The sequence below is a fragment of the Canis aureus genome, chromosome 36 (assembly GCF_053574225.1).
Source record: "Canis aureus isolate CA01 chromosome 36, VMU_Caureus_v.1.0, whole genome shotgun sequence".
NCBI lineage: Eukaryota > Metazoa > Chordata > Mammalia > Carnivora > Canidae > Canis > Canis aureus.
In genome coordinates this window covers 15750381-15777698 of record NC_135646.1, presented here as the reverse complement: position 1 = coordinate 15777698, position 27318 = coordinate 15750381, and the positions used below count along the sequence as shown (strand labels likewise).

The 27318-nt window shown below is 39.3% G+C and overlaps 2 protein-coding genes across 2 annotated transcripts in view; one reads left to right on the top strand and one right to left on the bottom strand.

Moving 5' to 3' along the window:
* The first annotated feature begins 2309 nt into the window (after positions 1-2309).
* Positions 2310-9414, top strand: FAM237A (family with sequence similarity 237 member A). Its single transcript, XM_077885007.1, has 3 exons — positions 2310-2410; positions 4284-4705; positions 8721-9414. Exons 2-3 carry the CDS (start codon positions 4294-4296, stop codon positions 8858-8860), a joined length of 552 nt encoding a protein of 183 aa, XP_077741133.1. The 5' UTR covers positions 2310-2410; positions 4284-4293; the 3' UTR covers positions 8861-9414.
* Positions 9415-11721: 2307 nt separating this feature from the next.
* Positions 11722-27318, bottom strand: part of DYTN (dystrotelin) — a gene marked incomplete at its 5' end in the record, with an annotated part of 46590 nt that continues 30993 nt past the window's right edge. The window contains 4 exons of the mRNA XM_077884890.1: positions 11722-11918; positions 18622-19126; positions 21401-21560; positions 24681-24751. Of these exons, the coding sequence (XP_077741016.1) occupies positions 11815-11918; positions 18622-19126; positions 21401-21560; positions 24681-24751 (840 nt within the window). The remainder of the gene's footprint in view (positions 11919-18621; positions 19127-21400; positions 21561-24680; positions 24752-27318) is intronic.

The following is a 27318-nucleotide window of genomic DNA, read 5'->3' as shown; positions in this document are numbered from 1 at the left end:
CTCTGCCTCTCTGTCTGTGTCTCTCAGTAATAAATAAATGAAATCTTTTTAAAAAAATAAAATAAAATAAATAAAAAGAGCGGGGGAGAGAGAGAGAGCATAAGCAGAGGAGAGGGAGAAGCAGGCTAGCTGTTGAGCAGGGAGCCTGATGTGGGGCTCAATCCCAGGACCCTAGGATCATGATCTGAGCTGAAGGCAGACGCCTAACCAACTGAGCCACCCAGGTGCCCCCAATTCATAAAATCTTAAAAAAAAAAAGAGTCAGGTGCTCAACCAACTGAGCCACATAGGTGCCTATATATATATATATATATATATATATATATATATATATATATATATAATATATATATAATTTTTAAATTAAAATATAAATGTTCTTTCCCACCCCCTCTACAATGTAAGCCCCATGGGTGGAGGGACTTTGTTTTGTTCCTTCTGCATTCATAGCATCTACAATAGTGCCTGGCACATAGACCCTGGAAAATAAAGTAAGCACTGAAAATCTATATACAAATGTTTTCAAAAGTGATGTCAACACATCCAAAACCAGAATTAAATCCTCACAACCCTACTACTGTCTCCCTTCTCTCTCTAAACTCCTTTTCTTTCATTTTCTCCCCAGAAAATGACAGAACAGCTTTGAGTGCTCCCTCCACGTCTTTGCTCATGCCTACTTCACTTCCTGGAAGAGACTATCCTCTCCCTTTTTGGCCCCAGGACTCTTGTATAACTCCTTCTCCAAGAAGTTTGTCAGTCACCTCCTCAAAGATACCTGCTCTTCTCTCTTCCTTCCCTTTCCACAGGGTTGTCCCTTGTGCTCACACATCTGTATTTTTCTAATGACCTTCTCCAAAAGGCTGAGAGCATCCTGAAATCCAGGAAGTAAGTCCAAGACCTCACCTATTATCTTTCCCGCCATCTTTAGGGCATAATTAAAAGCAGGCATTAGCATGCTCAGTTCACAAATTCACAGACTGAAGTACATTCCATCAGGCTTCAGAGCAGGAGAAAAAGCCCAGAATCCCTCAGGAATCCTCTTTGGAGCTTTCTTTCTTCTTTCTTTCTTTCTTTCTTTCTTTCTTTCTTTCTTTCTTTCTTTTTCTTAAGATTTTATTTATTTATTAATGAGGGACACAGAGAGAGAGCTAGAGACACAAGCAGAGGGAGAAACAGGCTTCCTGCAGGGAACCGATGTGGGACTTGATCCCAGGACCCCAGGGATCAGGCCCTGAGTGGAAGGCAGATGCTCAATCGCTGAGCCACCCAGGCATTTCTGGAGCTGTATTTCTATCTCTTGGGTAGCTGGTCAGTTCTTGTCTTCAGTAAATCTTGCTATAAGCCTGGGTTCCTTTCTGTGCCCCTCTGAAAGGTAACCATGGATACTACTGAGCTGGCACAAAAGCCTTCAGTTAGAGACCACAAGTGGTTTTTAGGACACTTAGAGGGTTTTAAGGTGAGGGGCAAACCTCGGAAACACTTGCAAAGGTAGGACTTTCGCCTTAGGACCCCAGGCTGGGTATGTTTTCAGTTGAGGTTGATGCTAATGCTTAGCAGAGCCCTGGAGTCTTGACAGCCTCACACTGAGATATTAACTAGCTGTGAGTGGAAAACCAAAAGGGATTCCCAGGCAGAAAGCAGGGACCAGCCTGTGAATCTGGAGCAGTGGGCTCCATCACACAAGTGATGCCAGTAACAGTCCAGGCTACTGAGGGGATCCAGGCCAAGAGCCTGGAGGTAATGGGGTTTCCTGTCTCCAGACAGGGGGAACTTCCAGCATCCCCATGTCCCTCCCTCCCTCCATCCTTGCCCCAAGTGCATTCTTCTCCTCCCAGCCCAGGACTGCAGGCAGACCGGAGAAGTTCACACCCAGATCTCTTTAAGAGGCTCCCTATTTCCTCTGAGCCCTGTCCGACCTCTGTCCCAGCGCCCAAGTGCCTCCCGACCCCAAGAGACCCGGGGCTTCCCTCTTTATCCTCAAACAAGGCATGCCTGTGGGGTGGGGATCTGGCAGCCCCACTCGCTCCCAGACTGGCGGAGCTGGGTCCCAACTTTCCAGTTCCTGCGGGCGCGTGGCGGGAAGTCAAACCGCATAGACTCGGTTCCACCGGGTGGAGGGCAGGTGCGCGCCGGGGTCAGTGAGGGCGTGTGGCGCGGAGCCTGCTGGCCACCTGAAGTGAGATCTCCAGGGGAGGGAGCGGGGCGGAGGGGGCCGGAGACGGACTTGGGGGCGAGAGGTGGCGGCAGTTCCCGGCGCTTTGACGTAGACTTGGAGAGGCGCCGAGCACTCCCACTGCTTAAGAGGCACCGTAGCCTTCAGGACGCCGGGGTGGGGACCGTCACTCGCTCGGGGAGCAGCCTGAGCTTTTCCTCCTCACACACTCCAGGGAACCCAGGGAGGGTTGAGCAGGTAAGTGCAAAGGGGTGCTCTCCTGCGACCTGGGAGTTCTGAGGCTCAGGGTAAGGGAAGTACTGGAGCGCAAAGGGCACGCACAGCCGGTCCTCGGCAGCTCCGCACTGAAGAGGGGGAGGCCGTTGAACCAGGTGTGGGATCGGGACGCAGCGAGCCCAACGCTGGGCTCCTAGCAGGGCGCACGGAGAACCCCGGGACCGAGGCACTTGCAGGCTCCGGGAAGAGTGTCCTGCCTGAGAAGGGAACCTATAGGAGCCGACCTGAGTGCTGTGGTGGGAGCAGACGGGGCGTCCTGCACCGCACTGACTTCAGCACCCTGGACAGCGTCCCGCCCTCCGTCTTCCTGTAACTCAGCGCTTGACACTTGGACTTGCCACCTAAGGATAAACAGCCTTTGGGGCAACTCAACTTCGATATTTTAGTTCAGAAGAGGACATATTGAATATAAGTTTGTTCAGGGAGAAATCCTGTGTAAGTGATCTGGAAATTTTTTTAAATAACCTGTATCTCAACATGCCTCTTCCAAATAGGAACCTGCATGCTCAAAGGCGTTTCTGAAATACTGATTTAAGGGTCTCAATATGCTCTGCTGCTGTGCAGAAGAGAAAGATTCAATCTTATGGTGCTATCCTTAAATGTTCCATATAGACGTATTCCCATGAGCTGTGCCTTGCTTGCCTTCGTGATATTCACATCTAAAAGGTTTGGAAATATAAGATAAAACTAAAAGTGAGCTGTATATGACCTCCTGTTTTTTCTTTATGTTAGAATTGTGTGAGTGTGATATATATTTTGTGTAGTTTTAAAGGTCAGATAAGCTTTTTCTCCTGGGATAAAAAGAAAATTCAGATTAGTATTATTTTAAGGACATTATTTCTCATTGCACCTGTCTGAAGTGTAACATAAGAATTTCAAAGTGGTATATAGTTAAATTTTTTAAGATTTGTTTATTTATTTATTTATTTGAAAAAGAGAGAGAGTGGGGGAGAGGGGCAAAGGGAGAAAATCTTCAAGCAGACTCCATGCTGAATGGAGCCCCTGGGGCTTGACCTCATGACTCATGTGATCATGACCTGAGGTGAAACAAAGAGAGGCCCAACCAACCTACTGAGCCACCTAAGTGCTCCTATATGGTTTACTTTTACTGCAGCAGGCTTTGAGAGCCAGAAAAGTTGAATGAGAGGCAAATGTTTTCATTAAAATTCTTAAGATTCATAGCAAGAAGAAAGAAATGGTAAAACATTATCTTTATGAAAGTTATATCAGAATTGTAGAGTAGTTTATGTGCTGACAAAATGTCAATTGACTCTACTCTAATGGATTGAATATATGCTCTTTGGTTCCCATACTTTTAGTATCTAAATAAACATAAACCTTATGTTTATGTTTATTTACATTTTATAATTTTTATGCTTTTTAAAAATTGAAAGTCACCCCAAATAAGAAAACATCTAAGGATGAAATATATTAAAATTCTTAATTGCATGGGAGTCCTGGATTAGAATAGGTAGGCTAAACTATGATATTATAGAATAATTAAAGTCATGCAGTAAGACTTTAAATTTTCACTGTATATTCTTTTAAACTCTGTTCCTCTGTACTAGGGAAAACAAATTCACTTACTCATTTCCTAAAGGAACATGTCTTAGAAATTAATACTTTCTAATCTAAATATCTTGGTTTCATAGTACCTGGTGTGGCAATGACCCATTTTAGGTAGAATGGGACTCATGGGAGATACGGTGTAAGAATTTTCCTAGGGACAATGGCGTATTTCCCTTGCTGGCACAAAGGTTTTTAAAAGCATGATTATTTTCATTATTGAGTGGAGCTCAAGTAAGGATTTGTAAGATATTTCCATTCTATTCAGTTTCAGCCCCATGGCCAATCCTGGGAACAGAAGAGGGATCTACCGCCCCTTGACCCTTACCTGCTCCCTGCTCATTGTGGGAATGTGCTGTGTCTCTCCTTTCTTCTGTCATAGCCAGACAGACCTGCTGGCTCTTAACCAAGCTGATCCTCAGTGCTGGGAATCTTCTTCAGTGCTCCTCCTGGAAATGCGGAAGCCTCGAATTTCTAACACTGTTTCAGGTTTCTGGGATTTTATGATCTACCTGAAGTCATCTGAGAACTTAAAGCATGGAGCACTGTTTTGGGATCTGGCCCAACTCTTCTGGGACATCTATGTGGACTGTGTCCTCTCCAGGAACCATGGCTTAGGAAGGAGGCAATTGGCTGGGAAGGAAGAAAAGATTTCAGCAGTGCATCCACAGCACACAGGGAGAAAACAAGGTGGTCAATTCTAGGTCCCATGTCTTTCAAAATGGTCAATCAAGTATGAATGTGCCCAATTGTGAGGAAGAGGGAAATGGTTTTAGGGGAATTCATTGCCACATATATTCCTCTCAGGGGTGAATTCAAGAGCACAGAAGTCATAGGAAGATAGCACTTCCTTTTGTATTTTATGGTAGCTGTCTATATCATTATATTGTCTTCATTCTCATACTTCATGTAAATACCAGCAAGGAAGAATAAAAAGACAAGTAAGGAAAAGCATGATTCCCAAAATACAACACAAAAGTATAAAGTGATTAGCCTGAATATTAGGGGTCATAACCTGTCTTTAACATGCTATGGACTTGGGAAGATTTGAATGTAAGTCTGGGGAATATTCACAACACACAAGCTTTTATCTCCTTTAAATAGAATAAAATATGGCTTCCATGTAAATGGAGGGGCTCCTTGCAATGTACCTAGCTGGTGAAATAAAAGGCAGAAAAATTGGCTGGCTTGCAGATTCACTCCTTGTTGCTTTTTGAACAAATGTCAAATATGTAATTAACTTTCAGCAAGCTGAGTGATTAATTTTTAGTAATTTGGAAATTCCGACAAATTTAGAGATTCTCAGTGGTGCGAATATTATATTCAAAATCAGTCTTCTCTGGGGGCACTAGAAGAAATATCCTTTATAGAATTAGAATTAGAGCAAATGAGCCCCTGTGAGTAAGCTGAGAAATAGATAACTTAGCTCTATTCATATTGTTTTTATTCCTTTTTAAATGTTGTTTCAACCAATGAGCTTCCAATCCTTGCAACAAAGGCTGTTTAGGTGATAATAACTCTTGGAATTACTTATGCAACAGTGAAAAACTGAGACATAACTAATTTTTACATTTATATCCCTATAATTTCTCTACTGGAATAATACTTAACAGTAATAGTTCTAGATCAACCGTTTCTCAAGATATTGTAGAGCCTTTATATATCTACTTTGTTTTAACCTCAATAGCTAAAAATCCTCATGGTTTGCTGATCCATTAAACCAGATAATCCATTGCTGTTATTTATAGATAAATTTACTATTTTGGCAAGTGTTATTGTAACTTAAACCAATTTCCATTTTTAGAGGAAATATTCTTTTACCAGCTTAGCTACTAAAGAAATACAAAGTAAGTGTCTTTCAATGTTGGTTACCAATATTTAAAAAACTGTTTTAAACAGAGGCTGTTTAGACATCAGTATCAATAGAATTGGATATTTTCTTCACTTGTGGTATAGAACTCTTTCTTCCATTCTTATCATATTTAGTTGTCATTCTCAAATCACTACCCATATTTATTGGGGCTTTTTAAAGGTATTTTGCACTCATTTTAAATTACTAAAGTATCTATAGACTAAATGAAAATAATAATAATTGTGTTCAGGTGAATATGAAAACAATTATATACACACATAAGTCTTTCTCTAAAACAGCTTTCAGTTGGCTTGCTTGCAATGTGGCTATCAGAATAGTCTGAAGCTACATGTAATTTTTTGAGCATATTTAAGCATAGAATTTCTTCTTCTTTTAAAAAAAATAGTAGATTTATTTTCAGTTTTGGAAGGCGCTTTCTTTTTTCTTGCTACAGAGTTGCTGTTGACTCAGCTGGTTTGCAAACTTTAGCCAGAGCAGCTATGTAGCAGGAGGGAATATTTTACTTTATTGAAGTTATTTTAATGTTTGACATAAACAGTTGTTTGCAGATCAGGAAACAAGACTTTCCATTTAGATTGTATAATCACAGTCAGAGAGGGTCTTGGGTCAAGGAGACACCATGTCTAAAAGTTAAATAGTTGCTGGAACACTGAGTTTCATCTCAAGAGGCTTGATTAAATCTCTAGTGGTTCAACTGGGCTCTGGATGTACCTGCACAGAGTCTCCACTAATTTTTTCTATTGTTCATAAGGGATTAATCTACTACCAGGTTGGGATGGGGTGAGGGTGAAGAGATGTTTGTCTCTATAGTTCTTGGGGATATCGAATCACCAGAGCAGAAGGAAAGAACTAATGTGTCTATATAACTTGCAAAAAGATTTTTGTTATTTTTATATCCTCAAATTTAAATAGTTTAAATGCACTTGAGAAATGTTGCTGCGAATCATGCTTTGTTAAAAACATTAAACTCCTATATGTATGTTAATATATCATATTTGTCAATATTGGGCCAACAAATAATGAAAACAAGAGATATCAAATAGCTATGTAACTTAAGTCAACTTAATTAACTGATTTAGCTCTCAGTTTCTTCATCTGAAAAAGAGGGGTGAGGAAAGAATTAGATGGCCCACAAAGTCTCCATTCTCCATTCTCCATTCTAGTTTCTGTGATTCTACAAAAGGGGAATTTATGGAAGGCATGTATTTAACTATGGATAGAGTCTGGAAGAGCTTTACCTCAAGGACAGCTTGAACTGGGTGATGACTTGGATACTGTAGTTGTTTCTAACAATGCTCAGCAGGAACAGAAGGCATCCAGAAAAGAGAATTCCAAAAATTCTGAGGGCTAGAGATATCATCACTTGAGGAAAGACTCAAAAGATCATTGTTATTTAGTCTAAAAAGATATGAGTCAAGGGCTGAATGCTGAAATATCCAGAAAGTGTGAAGATGGTGTAACCCAGCTTAACCAATAAATTACCATGGATCATGTCAAGGCAGAGAGAAATAATGAGTTATTAATTGATTTAGGAAAAGAGTAGGCTGATTAACTTTCAAATAGGAATAATAGAGTTAAGTTTAACTCATGGTTAGTAAGAACTTCAATGCAAATAAAGGGATTTTGATATCCTTGCTTGCATCCAAAAATAATGGCCTTTTTCTGCAACAAACCTTGCTCTGCCAATGAGAAAAACAGAAAAACCTGTCTGCCTGAGACTGGCAGTTTGTGTGTTCTAGGAAGATTGTGAGTCTTTGCATTGCTCATGATGAGGAAATTAAAATTTAGATTTATAATATGATGATATTTGCCGTTGGTGTCTAGCTGGCAAATGTTTGTGCTTATATTTTAAACCCTAAGCATTAGAGAAAACAATGCTTCAGGAATATATATAATTGGTTTTACAAATGCTTGATTTTTTACTTTACTGGTTCCAAGAAATTTCCTAGTAACATCTTCAGAAATTTCTCATCTAGAAATCTATCCTGAGGAAACATTCAGAGATGTGGCCAACAATGCAGGACAAGGATCTTCACTGGAATACTGTTTATAACAACAGAAAACTTGGAAATGATTGAAATGTAATGGTTAATGAAATTATGGTCTGAAGTGTATACTTCAGCTTCATAAAGCTTTAACATAAAAAATTGTATAATGACCATTTTTACTTTTTTAATCAGAAAAACATCTTAGTACATACACATTCATTAACAAGGAAATACATTTATTACAATTTACTTAATTTATGTTATTTAAACTGCAAAGGACACATAAGCACAGATTTGCATACACACTCCTGCAACAAATTTATAGAGACTTTTGATAAGGACAGAAACAACGAACTTTATTTTTTATTTTTAAAGATTTGAGAGAGACAGAAAGGGTGTGAGAGTCGAGGAAGAGGCAGGGGGAGAGAATCTTCAAGCAGATTCCCTGCAGAGTGCAGAGCCCAAGGCAGGGCCCCAGCCCAGGACCCATGAGATCATGACCTGAATGGAAACCAAAAGTCAGATGTTCAACTCATGAGCCACCCAGGAACCCCAACAAACTTTCTTTTAAAACCAATTTATTGGGATCCCTGGGTGGCGCAGTGGTTTGGCGCCTGCCTTTGGCCCGGGTGCGATCCTGGGATCTGGGATTGAATCCCACGTCGGGCTCCCGGTGCATGAAGCCTGCTTCTCCCTCTGCCTGTGTCTCTGCCTCTCTCTCTCTCTCTGTGTGACTATCATAAATAAATAAAAATTAAAAAAAAATAAAACCAATTTATTGACATTTAAGTGACCTGAGAATAATCTGGTGCTCTAACAATGAGTTACTTTTCTCTACTTTCAGGTGCATATTCTCAGCAACTAAGAACACCTTTCCTAAAGAAGAAAGAGTTGATTGAAGGTTTGATAAGCATGCATTTGCACAAGAGTGGGTCTAAGTTCATTGGAAAAGTCACCAGTGGCCTGGAAATAAAGAGAAAATAAATCTAACCTCAGAGCTATCTCACATCTTGGAATTAAAAAAAAAACACACGTTTTTCTTGACTATTGATCATTTGTTTACTTGAAATGATGGGAATGTTCAGAGATAAATCATCAGCCACATTCTGAGTACTTAACTTAAGGTTTCATTCTAACATGTTCCTTCAAATGGTAGCTTTAATGCCCGACCCACTGTCAGAGAGAGTTAAAATAGCTTTCAAAGAGGACCAGGGGATTGGACAAATCAGATTGTTTGTATTCATTCTGATAAATTGTTCTGGGATGCTGGATTTTGTTAATGAACAAAACGGCCATACATTGAACTTGAATACACTGCATGACTTCCAAGCCATTAGCCATTGCTTATGTACAGGCATAAAAGGAACTATACTTATTAATTATCACTTAATAACTGTCTGTAATACCTAAATCTTGTTTGAAAGGATATTTTTGAATACTATATAAAACAGAGAGCAAACAAAAAAATGCACAAAAATAGCAAGTAAAGCATTCTTCTAATGGAAACAAAATTAATAAAAGCTCTGGACCTCAAGTAACATTACTGGAGTCTCTTTATTTCAACCTTTGATGTTACCATCACTGATAATCTAAACTCTAATAAAATAGCAGTAAGTATAAGTATTTTCCAATTAGCATATTTTCTATTTTATTAAATATTAAAGTTCTGTAAGTGGTCAGTTACATTTTGCATGCAAAGCAAACAAAAAGTAAAATGAACAGCATTATAATGAAAGAATCCATTAAAAGTTTTTCCCTGAAAAATGAACAGACCTGATGAGGTTCACAGCAGAGAAATCCATTGAGCAAACATATTTGAGATCCAGACACAATGCGACTTTTTTTATCTCTAATTACTTCATCTTTCCAATTGTTCTATCACAACCAATACTTGACAACCAATTTGAATCTCAGATATGTTGGCAATTCACTTGCTTTTTCCAGACCTAAAGGAAGCGTCAGTAAATGTTTTTTCACTGGAGGTTGAGGGGTCTCCTTAAACTAAAAACCTCATCTAAAGGTTATCAGAAGACACAGCTGCATTTGAGAATTAACCAAGTCCTAAAAACAGGGGAAATGAGTCTGGGGAAGGAACTTGGGAAGGGGAACCAGCCTCAGCTTGGGTAGGAGAAGGGCACATTAAAAGCTGCCACATTACATTTCTACATGGACTCATGGTTCTACTTTCATGCCACTTTCTCTAATATCTTTCATCACATTCTTAAAAAAACATCATGTAAACTTATTATTTCTTATAAATCATGGAAGAAATGCTACTCTTGCCACTCTTGCTTATAGAAAAGCCTGCCCTTTGCTCCTCCCACACCTGGGTAGTATACAACAGGGCCTGCCAATTTTTTCTATAAAGGTTCAGATAGCAAATATCATATGACTATAGGCCATCTGGTCTCTGTTGAAACTAATAATCAATTCTTCTTTTGTAGAATACAAGTCATCATAGACACTATGTGAATGAATGAGCATGGCTGTGTTCTAATAAAACTTTGTTTATGGACAATGAAATTTAAATCCATATCATTTTCAGGTGTCACAACATATTCTCCATTTGACTCTGTCGATCATTTTTTTAAGATGTAATAACCACTCTTAGCTCATAGCTTGGATAAAGCAGGCAGTAAGCAGGATTTGGCTTGTGGGGTGTAGCTTGCTGATCAGTGTTTTAGGGGATGCTTATTAAACTTATAAGGAACAAGCGAGATAAAGTGAGAAAGACAGAGAATAAAATTTTAAAAAATCGTAATAGGCCGAAAAGCAAATATTAGCATGAGATTGAACATGGATAACCTAGTCCTAATCCTATTAAATTGGACATCATTTTCTTCTGGAACAGTACTATAAATTACAGATCATATTAAAAGAATTGGTAGCCTCTCTAAATGCAACATGGATTGCACATCAAGATAATATGCAAAACACTAGAATCAGAGCAATATTTATTGAGAGAAAGTATAGAGTATAGGCTCAGAACCCAGGTTGAAATCTCAACTTCATCAACTACTGGCCATGCAACTTTTGGCAAGTTACTGATGCTCTTTGTGCCATAGTTCCTTCATAAAATGAGATCTCTACTTGCTAGTTTTTTCGTGAGGATTAAATGAGTTAGTACTTGTAAGGTGCTTAGAAACTAAGTGCTCTGATAGTCAAAGAATATTAGCTATTACTTGGATGTTATTAAGTTAAGCATCTATACCCCAATCATACACGCAGAGAAAGGGGGCTGGCGGGTACTTTAGCCAAAGTCATTGGATATAGGATTTTAGCAAGAAATATTCATGTTTTCAAAATAAACTTATTTTGAGATAATTATTGATTCATATATAGTTATAAGAAATAATACAGAGACATCCTGTATACCTTTCATCCAGTTTCCCTCAATGGTAGTAACATCTTGCATAATTATAGTACAATAATACAACCAGGAAATTGACATTAGTACAATCCACAAAGTTTATTCAGATTTCACCAGTTTTGCATACACTCGTGTGTGTGTGTGTGTGTGTGTGTGTGTGTGTTTAGTGCTGTGTCAGCTTGTTCTCCATCAGGAGCATCCAGATAGAAAATTTGGTCATCGATTCAATAATTTAAGTAATACTTGAAGAAAACAGTTGCATGAATTCATGTAAATCACACACTTGAATATTAATATTCAAATTAAGAATAGCCCTCTGTTGGAAACTCAGCATACACAGATTTAACTTGGCCTCTTCTTTCCATTTCCTTCCACCACCCCTTCCTCCCAAGGATTTACTCTGAACTGAAGAACTAAGACACATGAGTAGGGAGATTTAAAAATAAAACTTACTTTCTTCACACTTCACACCAAATTACTGAGAGGTAAAAGGCTTAATTCTTTCAGTATAGATTTTGAAAACATGTTTCATTGTCATCCCAAGGAGCCTTTGAACCTGGACTCTTTATCACTTCAAGTTGGACACGGTGATCTGATCAACGAGAGCAGAGAAGGCCCTGCACACCCGCTCAGCTCCACAATACAGGTCCATGTCTACTGAAGATTGCAGGCCTGAAAACAACAAACAGAAGAGTCCTTCAGAGAAAGTGCCTGTAGGTTTTTAAGCTGATCTTGCTAAAACTCTAGCACAGAAACTCTTCCTCCCCAATTCCTGATGAGAATGTCCTTTTTCTACCAGCTGGCAAATAGGATGGCTATTATTTGTCATGATCAATTGCTAATACCACTTGGTTGTGGGTTCTTAAAAGGCCTTCTTCCACGACTCAGAGCACAAATCTGAGTAGCCAGAAAGCCCACTCTAGAGCAGCGGTATTCAAATTCTGGTGTATGTCAGAATCACCTGGAGAGCGTAAAAACAGATTGCTAGCTCCTACCCTAAGAGCTCTGATTCAGTATATATGATGGTTAATTTTATACCTCAGCTTGACTGGCTACTAATGCCCAGATGTTTGGTCAAACTTTATTCTGAGTGTGCTGTGGGGGTGTTTCTGGATGAGATTGATATTTGAATCTACAGACCGACTACAGCGGATCGCCCTCCCTAATGTGGTCGTGCCTCGTCCAATCAGCTGAAGACCTAAGTTAAGCAGAAAAGCTGAGTGAGAGAATTTCTCCTACCTGACTGCCTTGCAGCTGCAACATCAGTTTTCCTCTGCCTGCAGATTTCAACCGAAATATCTTCCTAGGTCTCCAGCCTGCCAGCTTTTGCAATGGAACCACACCCATACGTTCTTCTAAGTTTCCAATTTATTGACAGTAGATCTGGGGACTTGTCATCCTCCATAATCACATGAGCCAATTCCTGAAAATAATGTTTCTTTCCTATCTCTATATTTATATCCTATTGGTTTGGTTTCTTTGGAGATGCCTCATTGATATAGTGTATCAGGGAGGTAGTCCAAGAATTTGCATTTCTGATATGGTCCCAAGTGATTCTGATGCCATTGGTCTAGGGACCACGCTTTGAAAATCTGCGCTGTACAGCTACTGATGAATGCTTTCAGTAGTTCCCTATGATCTATTATAAGAGAGATAGTGTTGTAGAAAGATCTACAGCGTGGCAGTTATCAACCAAAAGTTTGATATGCATAATATTTAACCTAAGAATTATATTTCTAGAAAATGATGCTACAGGGATCCCTGGGTGGCGCAGCGGTTTAGCGCCTGCCTTTGGCCCAGGGCGCGATCCTGGAGACCCGGGATCGAATCCCACGTCAGGCTCCCGGTGCATGGAGCCTGCTTCTCCCTCTGCCTGTGTCTCTGCCTCTCTCTCTCTCTCTGTGTGTGACTATCATAAATAAATAAAAATAAAAAAAATAAAAAATTAAATTAAATTAAAAAAAAAAGAAAATGATGCTACAAATATATTCATATATGAGTACAAAGATATAGATCATAAAGACATTTACCAAACCATTCTTATGGCAATAAAAAATTGGAAGCAACTTAATTATAGATCAGTAAATAAATTATGTCAATTTATACTCTGTGATATTATGCAGCATTTAAAAAATGAAATTGCTCAATGTCTGAGCTATATTGGCAAGTGAAAAAAATCAAAAGTAAGAACAATCTAACTTATGTGGAGAAAGACATCAAAATATACAGAAAAGAGTTGAAAGAAAAATTCACTAAACTGGTAACAGTCATTATCTTTGAGAAAACTGGTGACAAGGAGTGAATGAATCCATTTTTTAAAAATCCTGTACACTTAGGCATAATACTATGAACATGCAGTATAACATTATTTGTGTGATTAATAAAAAATAAAATTGAGGGAAATGAAAACTTGGAAAGACTTATTTTATTGGTTATATACTTTAGGTTCGTGATTTATATAATGGCTTCCTCTGGGCTGTTTTCTGTTGAACATAAGAGGAGAGGATTCGTGGCATTTTAAATGTATCTATTCTCCAATATTGTTCCAGAACTACAAGAACCTTGAATAAATAATATTTTATTGCCTGAATAAAGAAAACCTTGTCCAGAGGCAAACTTATTTTAGGATATTCTGCTTCTCAGCACACAATGATAAAAACTTAAAATACAGCAATAAAGAAATAGGAAAGCAATAATCCATTTCATTCATAGGAAGTTTTTCTTATTATTTGGCTGTTTTCTTTTTAGCTTCAGTCTCTTGCAATGTTAAAAAAGCCAAAGATATACATTCACCTATAGCTCCTAGCATGATGCCTGGCATACACCTGAGATTCCATTTATATAGAGACTGAATTAAGGTAAAGCACAAGTGGTAGCCTCATGAGATGTTAGAAATACCTGTGCAATCGACAGTCCAAAGGAAATAAAAATGGGAAAATAATTCACTTCAATGTAATTAAAAATCTATCCGAATGAATCTCTGAATGAATCAGGGATGTGAGAGGAAGCTACCAGAATGATGGATATAGTGATTAAAAAGTATTAGGTTATCTAGTCTAGTACTACTCTGCTGGGAAATGGAAAGGCTGAGTCTGTGTCTTCCTTACAACAGTAATTAATTAAGCAAACCCATATGTATTGGATATCTACTGTGTACTAAGGCTTCTCCTGTGAGCTCCAGATTGTGTACGTTGATGGGTGCTCTGATATATTGGATGTTTCTCAGGAAACTCACACTTAATGTGATCAAAACAGAACTCTTGATGTGTCACCCCCTATCTCAGGTCTCCTCATTACAATAAATATATCCCTGTTCCCCGGGGGGCCAAGCCACTACCACATCTTGCCTAGATTACAACAGGCTTTTACCTGGTCTCTTTGCTCACTTCCTTCTCCAAACCATTCTCCACGTGACACTAGAGTATCTTTTTTTTTTTTTTTTAATGCTAGAGTGTCTTAAAAATGTAATGCGCCCCTTTCAAAATGAACACCCAGCATCTAGCACATAATAAGTGCTGGAGAAATATTTGTGGAATTAATAAATGAGTGAATGAATGATGAATCAATTAGAAATTTTTTTCTACCTTCATGGAGCTTAGTTGCTGGACGTCTGTATCTTCTTTCATTGAGAGCAAAGGCTTCTACTTTTTCATACATACTTATTTTTGAGAGAGAAACAGAGACAGAGAAAGATTCAACAAGATTTCAGTACACACCCCCAGGATCCACAGGCAATATTTGAGAAGACTACTTTCTTAAATAAGTGAGCTAAAGAGACACTGTCGCACTTCTCTCTCCTGAGCTTCCACTGCTCTTTATTTTCTTAGAATTTGCTCAAGTTCAAGCTTCATTTTCTGATTATTTATACTAATAATTTTGATGATGGTTTCACGTGAAGAAGAAAGGAACAGGAATAACCCTCCCACATCTACTCTCTGGCCTTCCCTTCTCATCCTTAAAATTGGTGAACAGGTGACCAAGAGTGATGGGAGACAAGCTGGGAAAAGGATTTCAGAGATACACAGGAAATTTCACTTACAAATGGGCTGGAAATAATTTAATGAGAAAATAAAACTAGACAATTATGTCTTTTGTGTGTGTGTCACCACAGAAGAAAATAGTGTTAGACACTTTCAAGTTGACTTCTTTTCCTGCAAGGAAAGCAAATTGTTTGCTACTGATTTGCAACCCAACATTTGGAATTCAAAGAGGTTTGGGGAACCTCTCCTACATACTTTCTATTAAACTCTCATAGTCTCATGAAATCCTGTTTTCTTAGCCTGATACTGAATGACTCTGTTCAGTAAATGTCTACAACGGCCTACAAACTGACCATTAGGCTTGTTATTTTGGTCTAATTAAGCTTTTAATCTAAAGTTCATTTTAATGTCCAAAATGGATTAACTCTTAGCAAAACCCCCATTAGAAAGGATAGTCAGCTACAGTGAGACAGAGAAACCAATGAGACCCTGTGAAGGAAAATGCTTGATTTTTTTTCCCCCTTTGCTTCTTTTCCTGCTTCTCTTCTTGCTAGGATCTGAACCCCCACCCTATACATGCCTTATGATATGTTCTCCTTGTAAGGGACAAAGAGATAATGAAATCTTTAGGGTCTTCCAGCACAATCAATGGTATCTAAGGAATGACAGAGCAAAGCCATCATGTGCTTATTCCAGACCACTGATGCTAGATATCTTGATGCCAAGACCTCCTGGCTCCAGGAGATTAACATAGATCCTATGCTTAAAAGCATTGAGGAGGGGTGCCTGGGTGGCTCAGCCAGTTAAGCATCTGCCGTCAGCTCAAGTCATGATCCCAGGGTCCTGGGATTGAACCCTGAGCCAGGGTTCTGGGATAGAGCCCCAAGCCCTGAAACCCCACAGTGGGCTCCCTGCTAATCAGGAAGTCTGCTTCTCCCACTCCCTGCCCCTACTCATGCTCTCTCTCTCATTCAGTCTCTCTCAAATCAGTAAATAAAAAAATTTTTTAAAAGGCATTATAGAAACAAGGCTGATAAAAAAAATAAGACTGGAAATTTAAATCTTATCAATTAGCTTTTGCTGAGTCATCACAAAGTATACAGTACTATAATAACAAAAAGGGAAAGTATGAACCTTCTTGCTAACATCATAAGCACTTTTGTATAATGCATACTTCAGCAGCAGCATTTCAACAGTTTTATTTAAATTTTAAGTGGAAAATTTAAAGTGGAAATTAAGTAATTTGGGGGGACTTATTTTTTGCATCTTCTACAAGATTGGACAATACTAATTGCATCTTTATACATTATGGCATCATCTAAATGTAGAAATAAGCTTTACCCTTTCATGATTTTCCTTTTAATAATATATTCATGTGTGTATATATAGATATATATTTTTATATATAGATTTTAATAAGGTAATTTAAAATATGTATGAATATTTTAGTTTCAGGTATGCAGCTGCATAAGTGTTAGAACAATGTCTTCCCAATGTATGTAGTAGACCTAGCTTATTAGCAATCCGTAATGTGCAACATAGTCTACTAGATTTGTGAGTGTGGCAAGGGATCAGCAGCTTTTATAAGCTCAGCTGGAGAGACAAATTGAAAAATAAAAATGAAGATGTTAAAGACTAAAAGACTTTTCCAGAATAAAAGTCAAATTTTTATGTGAAATTTTCCTAAGAACTTCAAGTAGATGTTGACTTTGCTTTGAGTACTCATCATGACCTCAAAGAAGTTAAGATAGAAACATGGTGGGTGGAATCTTGTGTCAGTCTCAGAATCAGGCACAAGGAGTCCTGTCTTTGTCTCAGGCAGTTTGAGCGTGCTTCTGGCATCTTTGTGATCTTGTCTTCTCTATTACAAGGATTGTAACTCCAACTCTTCACAGTAGAGATTTTTAGAATCACCAAATAATTACGTCATTGACTCAGCTCTGCCAACTTTAATATATGACTGACGTTATGATGTCCTGATTTTACAGCTCCTCAACTGTTATGGGCTGCATTGTGTTTCCCTCCCTAAATTCACATGTGGAAGTCCTCTCCCCCATACCTCAGAATGTGAATATATTTGGAATAGATTCTTTTAAAAGTTAATTAAATTAAAATGAAGTGCTGTGGGTGGGTCCTAATCCAATGTGAATAGTGTCTATAAAATGAGTAAATTTAATCGCTTCTCAGCTTCTTGGCTAAGATCAAGTGTAAAAAGAGCAAATTTGGATAGGGGAAGCCACAGAGGGACATTTTGATCTTAGACTTCTAGCCTTCAGGAGAAAATTAATGAGAAAATGTGAGAAAGTTAATCTGTGATGTTTAAGCTACCCATCCTATAGTAGGTACTTTGTTACATCAGCTCTAGCAAACTCATCTGTCAATTCAGAAATATTTTGAGAAGGCTTCTAATTCAGAACTACATGAGAATGTTATTCTTTGTTTTATTGCGAATCCTTAGATGATCCCTTGAACATAAAAGATCTTAGGCTTCTAAAAGACATGGATATAGGCATATAGGTATATAAAGGTAACAAAACACTGTAAGACAATGTCAGTCCAAAACAGAAGAAATAACTATAGCTTAAAAATATTTTTAAAAAGAGCCTTCGGAATTTATCAATGAGCCCTAACTTATGAAGAATATGGTGATGATAATGATGGTAGAAACTTACATTACATTATAGAAACTTAATCATTAAAAAAAGAAACTTAATCAATGATCCTCTAGGAAGAGCATCATTTATTATCCTCATTTTTAAGTGGTAATATCAGGTTGCTCAGTTATATCTGTAGTAGTACTATTGATCATAACTGCAATAACAAAATTATCTAATATTTGTTATTTATATTTTATAATTTAAAATTTCATAATGTAAATGCTATATAATTTAGATTTCACATAAATACTTGTTTTTTTAAGTCTTTTAGCTTTGACATCTCATTTTTATTTTTTGTTTTCGTTTCTCCAGTTCAGCTTATAATAGCTGCTGATTTTTAAAATATTTGTAGTTACTTACTATTCTTGAATGCTTGGATTGTGCCAGGTGCTATAGTAAACTCTCTTATGGTCTATCACATTTAATGCTCACAAAAACCCTGTGAATCGGGCATGGCTCTACATCTATTCAGAGATGGCTACTTATGTCCAAAAGGTTCACAACTCTGACTGCTACTCACTAGATGAATTGTAGCTGTTGGGATAATACTGTAAAATTAAGTATTTAGGGGCACTTGGGGCTGAGCCCTGTGTAGGGCTCTGTGCTCACCATGGAATCAGCTTGAGGGTCCTCTCTTTCTCTCCCTCCTTCTGCCCCTTCCCCACCTAAAAACTCAGGGTTTAAATGGCAGCCTGAATCCCAGGCCATCACTCTCTCCATTGATTGGGAAAATCTTACCTGGTGGCATTTCTAGAGTGAAGGCATCTGTAAGTTTTGACAATAGTTCTTGCAGTTCCTCTCCCTCTACCTCATCCTTTCCCTGCTGGATGTTAACCATGTCTTTCATTTCTGTTGCCAGAGCAGGACCATTGATTTCAGCAGGAACAATTTGGGGAGTGTCTTGCAGCAGTCCTCCCTGGGAACCCGGAGGGGAGCTAAAGACTTCCTTTGAGGTCTTTTGTGCTTGGCTTTGTGCCCTGGTGCTTTGTGTTGACTTCAGCTGCAAAACCGCCTCCAGTGATTCTGAGTTTGGTAGACCATGCTCTGCATTTGGTAGACTTTGGTGACTTCTGTCATTCATGGTTGGGTAAGCAAGAGGTTCCCATTCTGAATGATCCTCAGTGGCATTCAAGACCTGTGAAGAATCTCCTCCCCTCCGAAACCTTTCACCCTTTCCATGGTCACCCTTGGAAATCATATTTTGACAGGAAGAAGATGAAGGATGGAGTGGCTGTAACACTGCCTGGATAAAGAAAACTTTATGAAGAAATCAACATTTATCTTACCTTTTTTCATAAATGCATTAAGTTTCCATCTTCTAGTAGGAAATTTTAATGCAAGATTTTTTTCCTTCTCCTTTCTAAATCCATTATTATGACTTTGTTTTATGCTGTGAATTCAATGTCCATATAAAACTATCCACAAAAAGTACAACAGCTCAGATTCTAAAATATCACAGGGAGTAATCATGAGGAATCTGGGGAAATTCTAGGTCCTAAAGGTTCAAGTTCTAAAAATATCACAAGGCATTTCTGAGAACATCAGCATATATTGAATTGGTAGCTAAATTGTATTACAATAAACATGTTCATAATGATCCACTTAGGTAGGAATGTTGGGGATGGCTTTTATAATAATTCATAGGTATAAAGTCTAGGGGGTATGCTCCCCACAAAGCACAATTCCTGAAGTGTGGTCCACAGACTCCTGGAAATCCCTAAGACCTTTTTAGAGGTCTGCAAGGTCAATTATTTTCGCAATGATACTTAGATGTTATTCGTCTGCTCACTGTGTTGACATTTGTCTGGATTGGGACAAAGTCAAAAATAAGTAAGGCTAAAGCTATTGGTGTCTTAGTATAAATCAAGGCAGCACCGGACAGGGCTAGTAGCCATGGTATTCTCTACCATCATGTCCTCGCAGCTCAAAGCACCAACCAAGCAAATGACAACAAAAAACAGTTCCACTTAAGAATATCCTTGATGGTGTAACAAAAACTCTTAATTTGCCTAATTATAACATATCTTTTCAACATTGTGTATGATGAAAGGGGAGGTGTGTAAAGTACTTCTAATGTCATTGAAACAGAAAAGTTGCCTTTTGCGTGAAAGAACCACTTGCAGAATGTTATTCAGATGTGGTTGTTTGGCAAATATTTTCTCAAAAACGAGTGAAGTGAGACTGTCACAGTAAGGAAACAATTAACGATATGTATTGCCAGTTTTAACAGTTGAGCTTTTGACCAAACATCAGAATTTTTAAAAACTTGCGTCCACTACCATGTACATAGTCTTAAAGACTTACCCAATGAGGTTAATGGTGATATTAATGAATGTGATTTTTGCGGGGGGGGATGGATATTTTATAATGAGCTTTAGGAAGTCTGGCATAGCTCAGTGAACTTCCAAATTACCGGTGTATCATGTTGCAAAATCATGCAGGGATAGAAGATTCAAAGAGCACAACAGAACATTGTATTTTAATGAAACAGAGTGTGAGGTAGATGTCAGATACAATGCTGCAACTACCTTTTAAGGAACAAGCACCTATTATGTTTTGGTGTACTACCAAAAAAAAAAAAAAAAAAAAAAAGATGCCACTCTTCTTTTTTTTAGAAATATATACTTACTGGGGCAGTCCGGGTGGCCCAGCGGTTTAGTGCTGCCTTCAGCCCAGGGCCTGATCCTGGAGACCCAGGATCGAGTCCCATGTCAGGCTCCCTGCATGGAACCTGCTTCTCCCTCTGCCTGTGTCTCTGCCTCTCTCTCTCTCTCTCTCTCTCTCTCTCTTTTACTCCTTCTCTGTGTGTCTCTCATGAATAAATAAATAAAATATTTTTTAAAAAAATATATAGTTACTGCTTAAAATTGTTTCATATATAGTGTGTTGATTCCATTTTTAAATTAATAAACTTTTGAGCCTCTTCTCACTTTTAATTTTGACCATGGTAAAGAGGAATAGATATAAACTTCAAAAGCTCCTTGGGATCCTCAAAATTTTTTAAGAATGTAAAAAAAGATGTAGAGACCAAGAGGCTAAGAATCAATGTTATAAAGGACTGCTTGGCTCTAGGTCTATAGTTTCTATTTTTTTTTTTTTAAGATTTCTGTATTTATTCATGAGAGACACACACACACAGAGGCAGAGACATAGGCAGAGGGAGAAGCAGGCTCCTCAGGAGCCCGAAGTAGTACTCGATCCCAGATCCCGGGATCACGACCTGAGCCAAGGCAGCCGCCCAACCGCTGAGCCACCCAGTCATCCCACAGATCTATAGTTTCTAAATGGCACCAAATCTGTGCCATCAATTCTTCTAACAGCGCTGCCTTCAGGAAGGGGAAGGGTGTAGTCTGCAGGATGAAAGGGAGAGGTGAAGAGGGTAAAGAGAGAAGAGGGAAAGAGAAGAGGCTGATGTATGTGAGACGAGAAGCTTCAGGATGAAGTCCTCTCACAGCCAGAGGATTTGCGGTCAGATTTCTGGATGGCCCAGGTGGCCAGGGTCCCCCACATTTCATACCTGGAGATCCTGCCCCATCTGCTGTAGCTGGGTCCACAGGCTCTCCTGGTTGGCTGTGAGTTTGTGAATCTTTGTTTCAAATCTGCAACTCTTTTCTTCCTGGGAGGCATATATGGCTCGCAACTTGTCTTTGTATCGGCTTAACTGTTTTTTAAGGAATCTGCAAAGAGGACAGGTTTGAATGAGTTGGAAGGACAAGACGCCAGCACACTAACTGGAGCCCTAGCGAGATGTGCTGTGAGTCCTTTCTGTGGGAGAAGATGCTGGAGAAGCCTGGGCATCCTCTATTATTTAACATTGATCAACACTGCTTGACCGTTCACTGGGCACCGCTGCCCTTCATGTCTCTTACGTATATGATTCCACCAAGAACTTCATTGGCATTAGAGGTGTTCCAGAAAACTCATCATGCATGTTTTGGATTACCTTCACTAGCGACTTAAATTTGAATATTGACTTTATTTAGTATCCTTTTGTCTGGAATCGTTCCATTTAGAATGACGGGATACATGTCATGACTAAACACCTAACACCTGACCAGGATAGGAAAGGAACAATGAAGTGGGCAGTACATGAATTGTGAGTCTGTTTTGGCTTCTCTTCCTAAGTCTAGTTGTTTATTGGTTTAAGAATGAACCAAGCAGTCAGAGCAATTCTTTTAAAACATAAATTTTAAAAAACTCAGCCAACCAACCAACTAAATAAAAATAAATAAAAAAATAAAACATAAACCAAATATAAATAAATATAATAAAACATAAACCCGATCATGTCACTCCGCTGCTCAAAATTCTCCAACGGTCTCCCACCTTGTGTAGAATAAGCCAAAGTTCTTCAGAGGCAGACGTGGCCCAACAGTTGGCCAAGACTCCCTTTCCTCTTTCACTTGCTGTCTGCCTCCTCTTGCTCACTCACTGCCCTGCAGCCACACAGAGCTCTTGGCTACTCTGAACACACCAGGCCTGTCCTCTCCTGGGAGTCTGCTTTTTTGGCACCTCTGCCTGAAATGCTCTTTCCCCAGGTTGTTGCTCTCCTTACCTCTCACATCCTTCAAGTCGTCTCTCACTATCATATTTATTTTGTTTATTTTTAAAAGATTTTATTTATTTATCCATGAGAGACAGAGAGAGAGAGGCAGAGACATAGACAGAGGGAGAAGCGGGCTCCATGCAGGGAGCCCAATGTGGGTCTCAATCCCAGGACCCTGGGATCATCACTTTAGACAAAGGCAGACACTCAACCACTGAGCCACAGAGGCCCCCACACTATCTTATTTTCAACGAGGCCATCTCTGATTGCTCTACTTAAAACTGCAAACCAGGACCCCCAACCTCGCCTCCAGCACCTCCCTTTTCCTTCCCTACTTTGTTTTAGTCTCCATGGCTTTTTGCCATGTCTAATTGCTACAGAGTTTGATATGATCTGAGATTTTGGATTTGGTCTCCAGCCTTCAAACCTCTGGACAGTCACATTATATGACATATGACATATTTTACTTAGTATTTTACTTACATGTTACTTACTCTATCACTTAATAATGGCTTATTGCCTCTTTATTCTGGCAACTTTTTCCTTCTATTTTGCCTGTTGCCAAATGCCCTCAGGCCCAGGCCTAAAATAGTCCTTGTTATAGAGTATGCATACAATTAAAATTGGCTGAGTAAATTGTTACTTATTCTTTAGTCAGTGTGGTTAGCATATTTGTGGATTTGTGGAAATTAGGTCGTTGGTGGGAAGTGCAACAAGATTTATCAGTATTAGAACCTTTGAAATTCTTCCATTGAAAGTGACGGTCGCTTCAGGGACTATTGACATTTTAACAAGATGAAGGCTCCCACCCCATAAGCCCCGATGTCTTCCCAAAGTCTTGCAGTTTTCAGTGTACAAGCCTTTCTCCTCCTTGGTGCAGTCTCATTATTTTGTTCTTTTTGATGCTACTGAGAATGGAGTCATTTTCTTAATTTCCTTTCTGAGTGTTCATTGTTGGTACACAGAAAGGCTACCAATCTTTCTATGTTCATTTTGTGTCCCCAAGTGATGTCCCTCATTAGCTCTAACAGTTCTGGTGGAGCCTCTAGGGTTTCCTGTTTCTAGAACCGTGTCTTCTGCAAATAGGGACAGTTTGACTTTCCCCTTACATGTGTGGATGCCTTTTCTTTTCCTTGTCTGTTTCCTACCATAGGACTTCCAGGGCTAAGAGGGGACTTCCTTGTCTTGTTCCTGCTCTTAGGGGAGACAATTTCAGGTCTTCATCACAGAGTACGATGTCAGCGACAGGCCTTCCTACACGGACTTTATTCTGTTGATGGATATTTCCTCAAAACCCAGTATGCTTTTTATGTTGTGTTTTTTCAAATGCTTTTTCTGCCACTATTGAGATGACCATAGGGTTTTTGTCCTTTCTCTTGTCAATGTGATGGATCACGTTGACTGATTGCCAGAGAGGAAGAGGGTGGGAGATGGGCAAAATAGATGAATATTAGGAGCTATAAGCATGTGGTTCTCAAATCTATAAGCCACAGAAATTGAGAAAGTACAGCCTAGACAATGGAGTCAGTACTACTGTAACTTTGTATGGGAACAGAAGGTGACTACACTTCTCATGGGGAGAGCTGAGTAACGTACAAAATGGAGTCACTAAGTTGTAGCCCTGTAACTAGTGTAACATTGTATGTTGACTATACTTCAATAAATATTAATAGGGTTTTCTGATAGAAAAAAAAAAAGAACCTTTGAAATTCCTAAATCACTTTTGAAGAGGTCTTGGAATTTAGTTTGGGCTCCCTCCCAAAGTGGGCATCTCTGAAGGAGAGCCCACAAAATTCCAGGCAGTCATACTCAAGTGAAATGAGAGTCTGACTCTAAAATCCTTGATCATAATTGCAGTTTCAAATATATCTTTATGATGGATTTTTCAGAAAGGAGTCAGCCCAGGGATTTGATAGCAGACTGCAAAGATATATTCTCAGATAGTTTTCTAGACAGTGTTGTGCTTATCATGACCACCAGTGATGTATCAGTTTCTTTTTCCCATGCTGTCCCCCAACCTTAATATAATTAACCAGATGATTTATTTATGTCATGCTTAACTACTCAAATAGAGCCAAAGCCCCCTTTTACCACCCTATCAGGCTTACAATTTCTCTGTTTAAGGAATTTCTTCTAAAAAAAAAAAAAAGCATGGTGTTATCTTTGCAGAGATTGTTCCCATAAAAGCAAAGGGAAATGCTTTTGGTTTGTCTCTGCTGTCAGTGTTGGTGCAGTCACACATGGGGCCCACCTTCTTTCCTTCTGGAGCGCATTAATGGACTCATGAGTTCTCCACGGGACATTCCTGATGCTGACCACAGTCTAAAGCAAGAAATACAGAAAATAAGGCTTTGGCTTTTGATGTGAATTTAAGCCACATTCCTAAAAATTCACCATAGGACCATGATAATTCCATATATAAATTACATATGTAATATATATTAGTTACATATATATTATATATATAATACAATATTTCAAAAAGTGAGTAGTGTTTGGATTTAGGCTCAGATACAAGGATGCAGATGTTCACATTCTCACCATACGGTTTCATGATCTCATTTCTACATGACGCTCTTCTTTAAAAGGATTTCAACATAAACAAGATTTTTAGGTTTAAAAACTAAGTTACAATGTCCTTTGCCTGAGTTAGGTTGCTGCCCCGAAAACCTCCCTCCCCAAAGGCATCTATGAAAAGCAGCAGGATCACTTTCTTCTCCTTGGTTCAAGAAATCTTTCCCTTCAAGGTGCCTGGGTGGCTCAGTCGGTTGAGCTTCCACCTTTGGCTCAGGTCTTGATCCCAGGGCCCTGGGACTGAGCCTGCTATCAAACCCCGTGTCAGGCTCCCTGATCAATGGGGAATCTGTTTCTCCCTCTCCCTCTGCTCCTCTCCCTGCTTGTGCACTCTTTCTCTCTCAAATAAATAAATAAATAAATAAATAAATAAATAAATAAATCTCCCCCCCCCCTTTTTTAAAGAAATCTTTCCCTTCTGTCCACCACCTTCTACTTAAAACTTTCTCAGCTTTCCATTGCTTTCCATGTGGATGTGTACTGAGAGTCATAGCTTCTCTTTGAATTCAGCAAGGCTCTTTAAATCAATAGTGATCAGCTCAGCTCTCACTTAGGGTTTTCCCACTGAACCTTGACTCTCTCCTCATATCACATTCTGCTCCCTACATGGCACCCTAGTGCAAGTCCTGACCTGACCCAGCCTGGCCCAGCTCCTGGGGCACCGTGTACTGGCCCTTGGCTCCCACATGTCTGAATAGGAGATTGGATCTCATTACTCTACATTTATAAGCAGCTGCGGCTACACTCTGTGGCCTTATCTCCTTCCTACAAAAGATCTGAAGAGGGGCTGGCCACCTTGGAAACATTCGCCTGCAGGAACAGCCTGAAAAAGGAAGAGGGAAGGGCAGGAAGAAGATAGTGAACTACAAAGTCACACTCGATGTGTGTGTGTGAGTGTGTGTGTGTGTGTGTATGTGCTCTGTGGCCCTTTGGAATTACCTGGGCCTGCCTGCCTCTTCACTCAAATGCTCAAACAGCTTCCAATGCCTAGCATAGTCTTTGAATGAGTGAACTTTTTTAAAAAAATTTATTTAAATTCAATTAATTGAGACGCCTGGGTGGCTCAGTGGTTGAGCATCTACCTTCAGTATGGGTGTGATCCCGGGGTCCTGGGATCAAGTCCCACATTGGGCTCCTGCGAGGAGCCTGCTTCTCCCTCTGTCTGTGTCTCTACCTCTCTCTCTCTGTGTCTCATGAATAAATAAATAAAATCTTTTAAAAACCCTCAATTAATTAATATATAATGTATCATTGGTTTCCGGGGTAGAGGTCAGTGATTCATCAGGCTTATTTAACACTCAGTGCTCATTATATCATATGCCCTCCTTAATGTCCATCACCCAGTTATTCATAGGAAACAAACAGGATTGCTGGAAGGGATGGGGTAACTGGGTGATAAATATTATATTATTATGTGGCACCTATTGTTCTGCAGTTGAGAAGCATTTCAGGTTAGACGTATGGTCCTGCCTGGTGCATCCATATAATAGGTCCTATGGTTCATTTTGTCATTTTCAAATGAAGGATGTTAGGCTGTTTCCAGTTTTTCAAAAGTACAGGCAATGCTACAGCGGACAAAGCTGTACATGCCTCCTTAAGCAGGAATGTGTGTGCAAAGTTCTCAGGTATCAAGTTTATTTTTTTTAAAGATTTTATTTATTTATTCATAAGAGACACAGAGAGAGAGAGAGAGAGAGAGAGAGAGAGAGGCAGAGACACAGGCAGAGGGAGAAGCAGGCTCCATGGAGGGAGCCAACGTGGGACTCCATCCGGGGACTCCAGGACCAGGCCCTGGACTGAAGGCAAGTGCTAAACGCTGAGCCACCCAGGGATCCCCAGGTGTCAAGTTTAATAGATACTAGCCGTTTGCCCAGTTTGGGCCTACACACGCACACATGTGCACGCACACATACGCATATATGAAAATGCACAGATACATCTCAAACCAACGCGAAGATCTCCCCCAAACAGATTACCTCCGAGGAAGTAGGAACCCGACCTGGGTTGGGAATCATTGTTGAAAAGACTTTTTACCTTTACCTGCAACATTTTAACTGTTTAAAAGGCAAACAGATTCAGGTCTTATTTGCATAATTAAAAAAATTTTTTTAAATCAAAGGAAGAAATGTACTGCATGAATAAGATAGGTGTAGCAATTAACAAACACCAAAGAGGTGAGATAGAATGAAAGGAGAGTGGGGTAAAGGAGAGAAACCCAAACAGCAGAACCTCTGTTAAATTTCCTCCTTGGAAAAGTAGAAACGTTAAGGTGGAAAAATGGGTGAATTGTGGAAAGGCTTTTCTTCCTCTTTTAT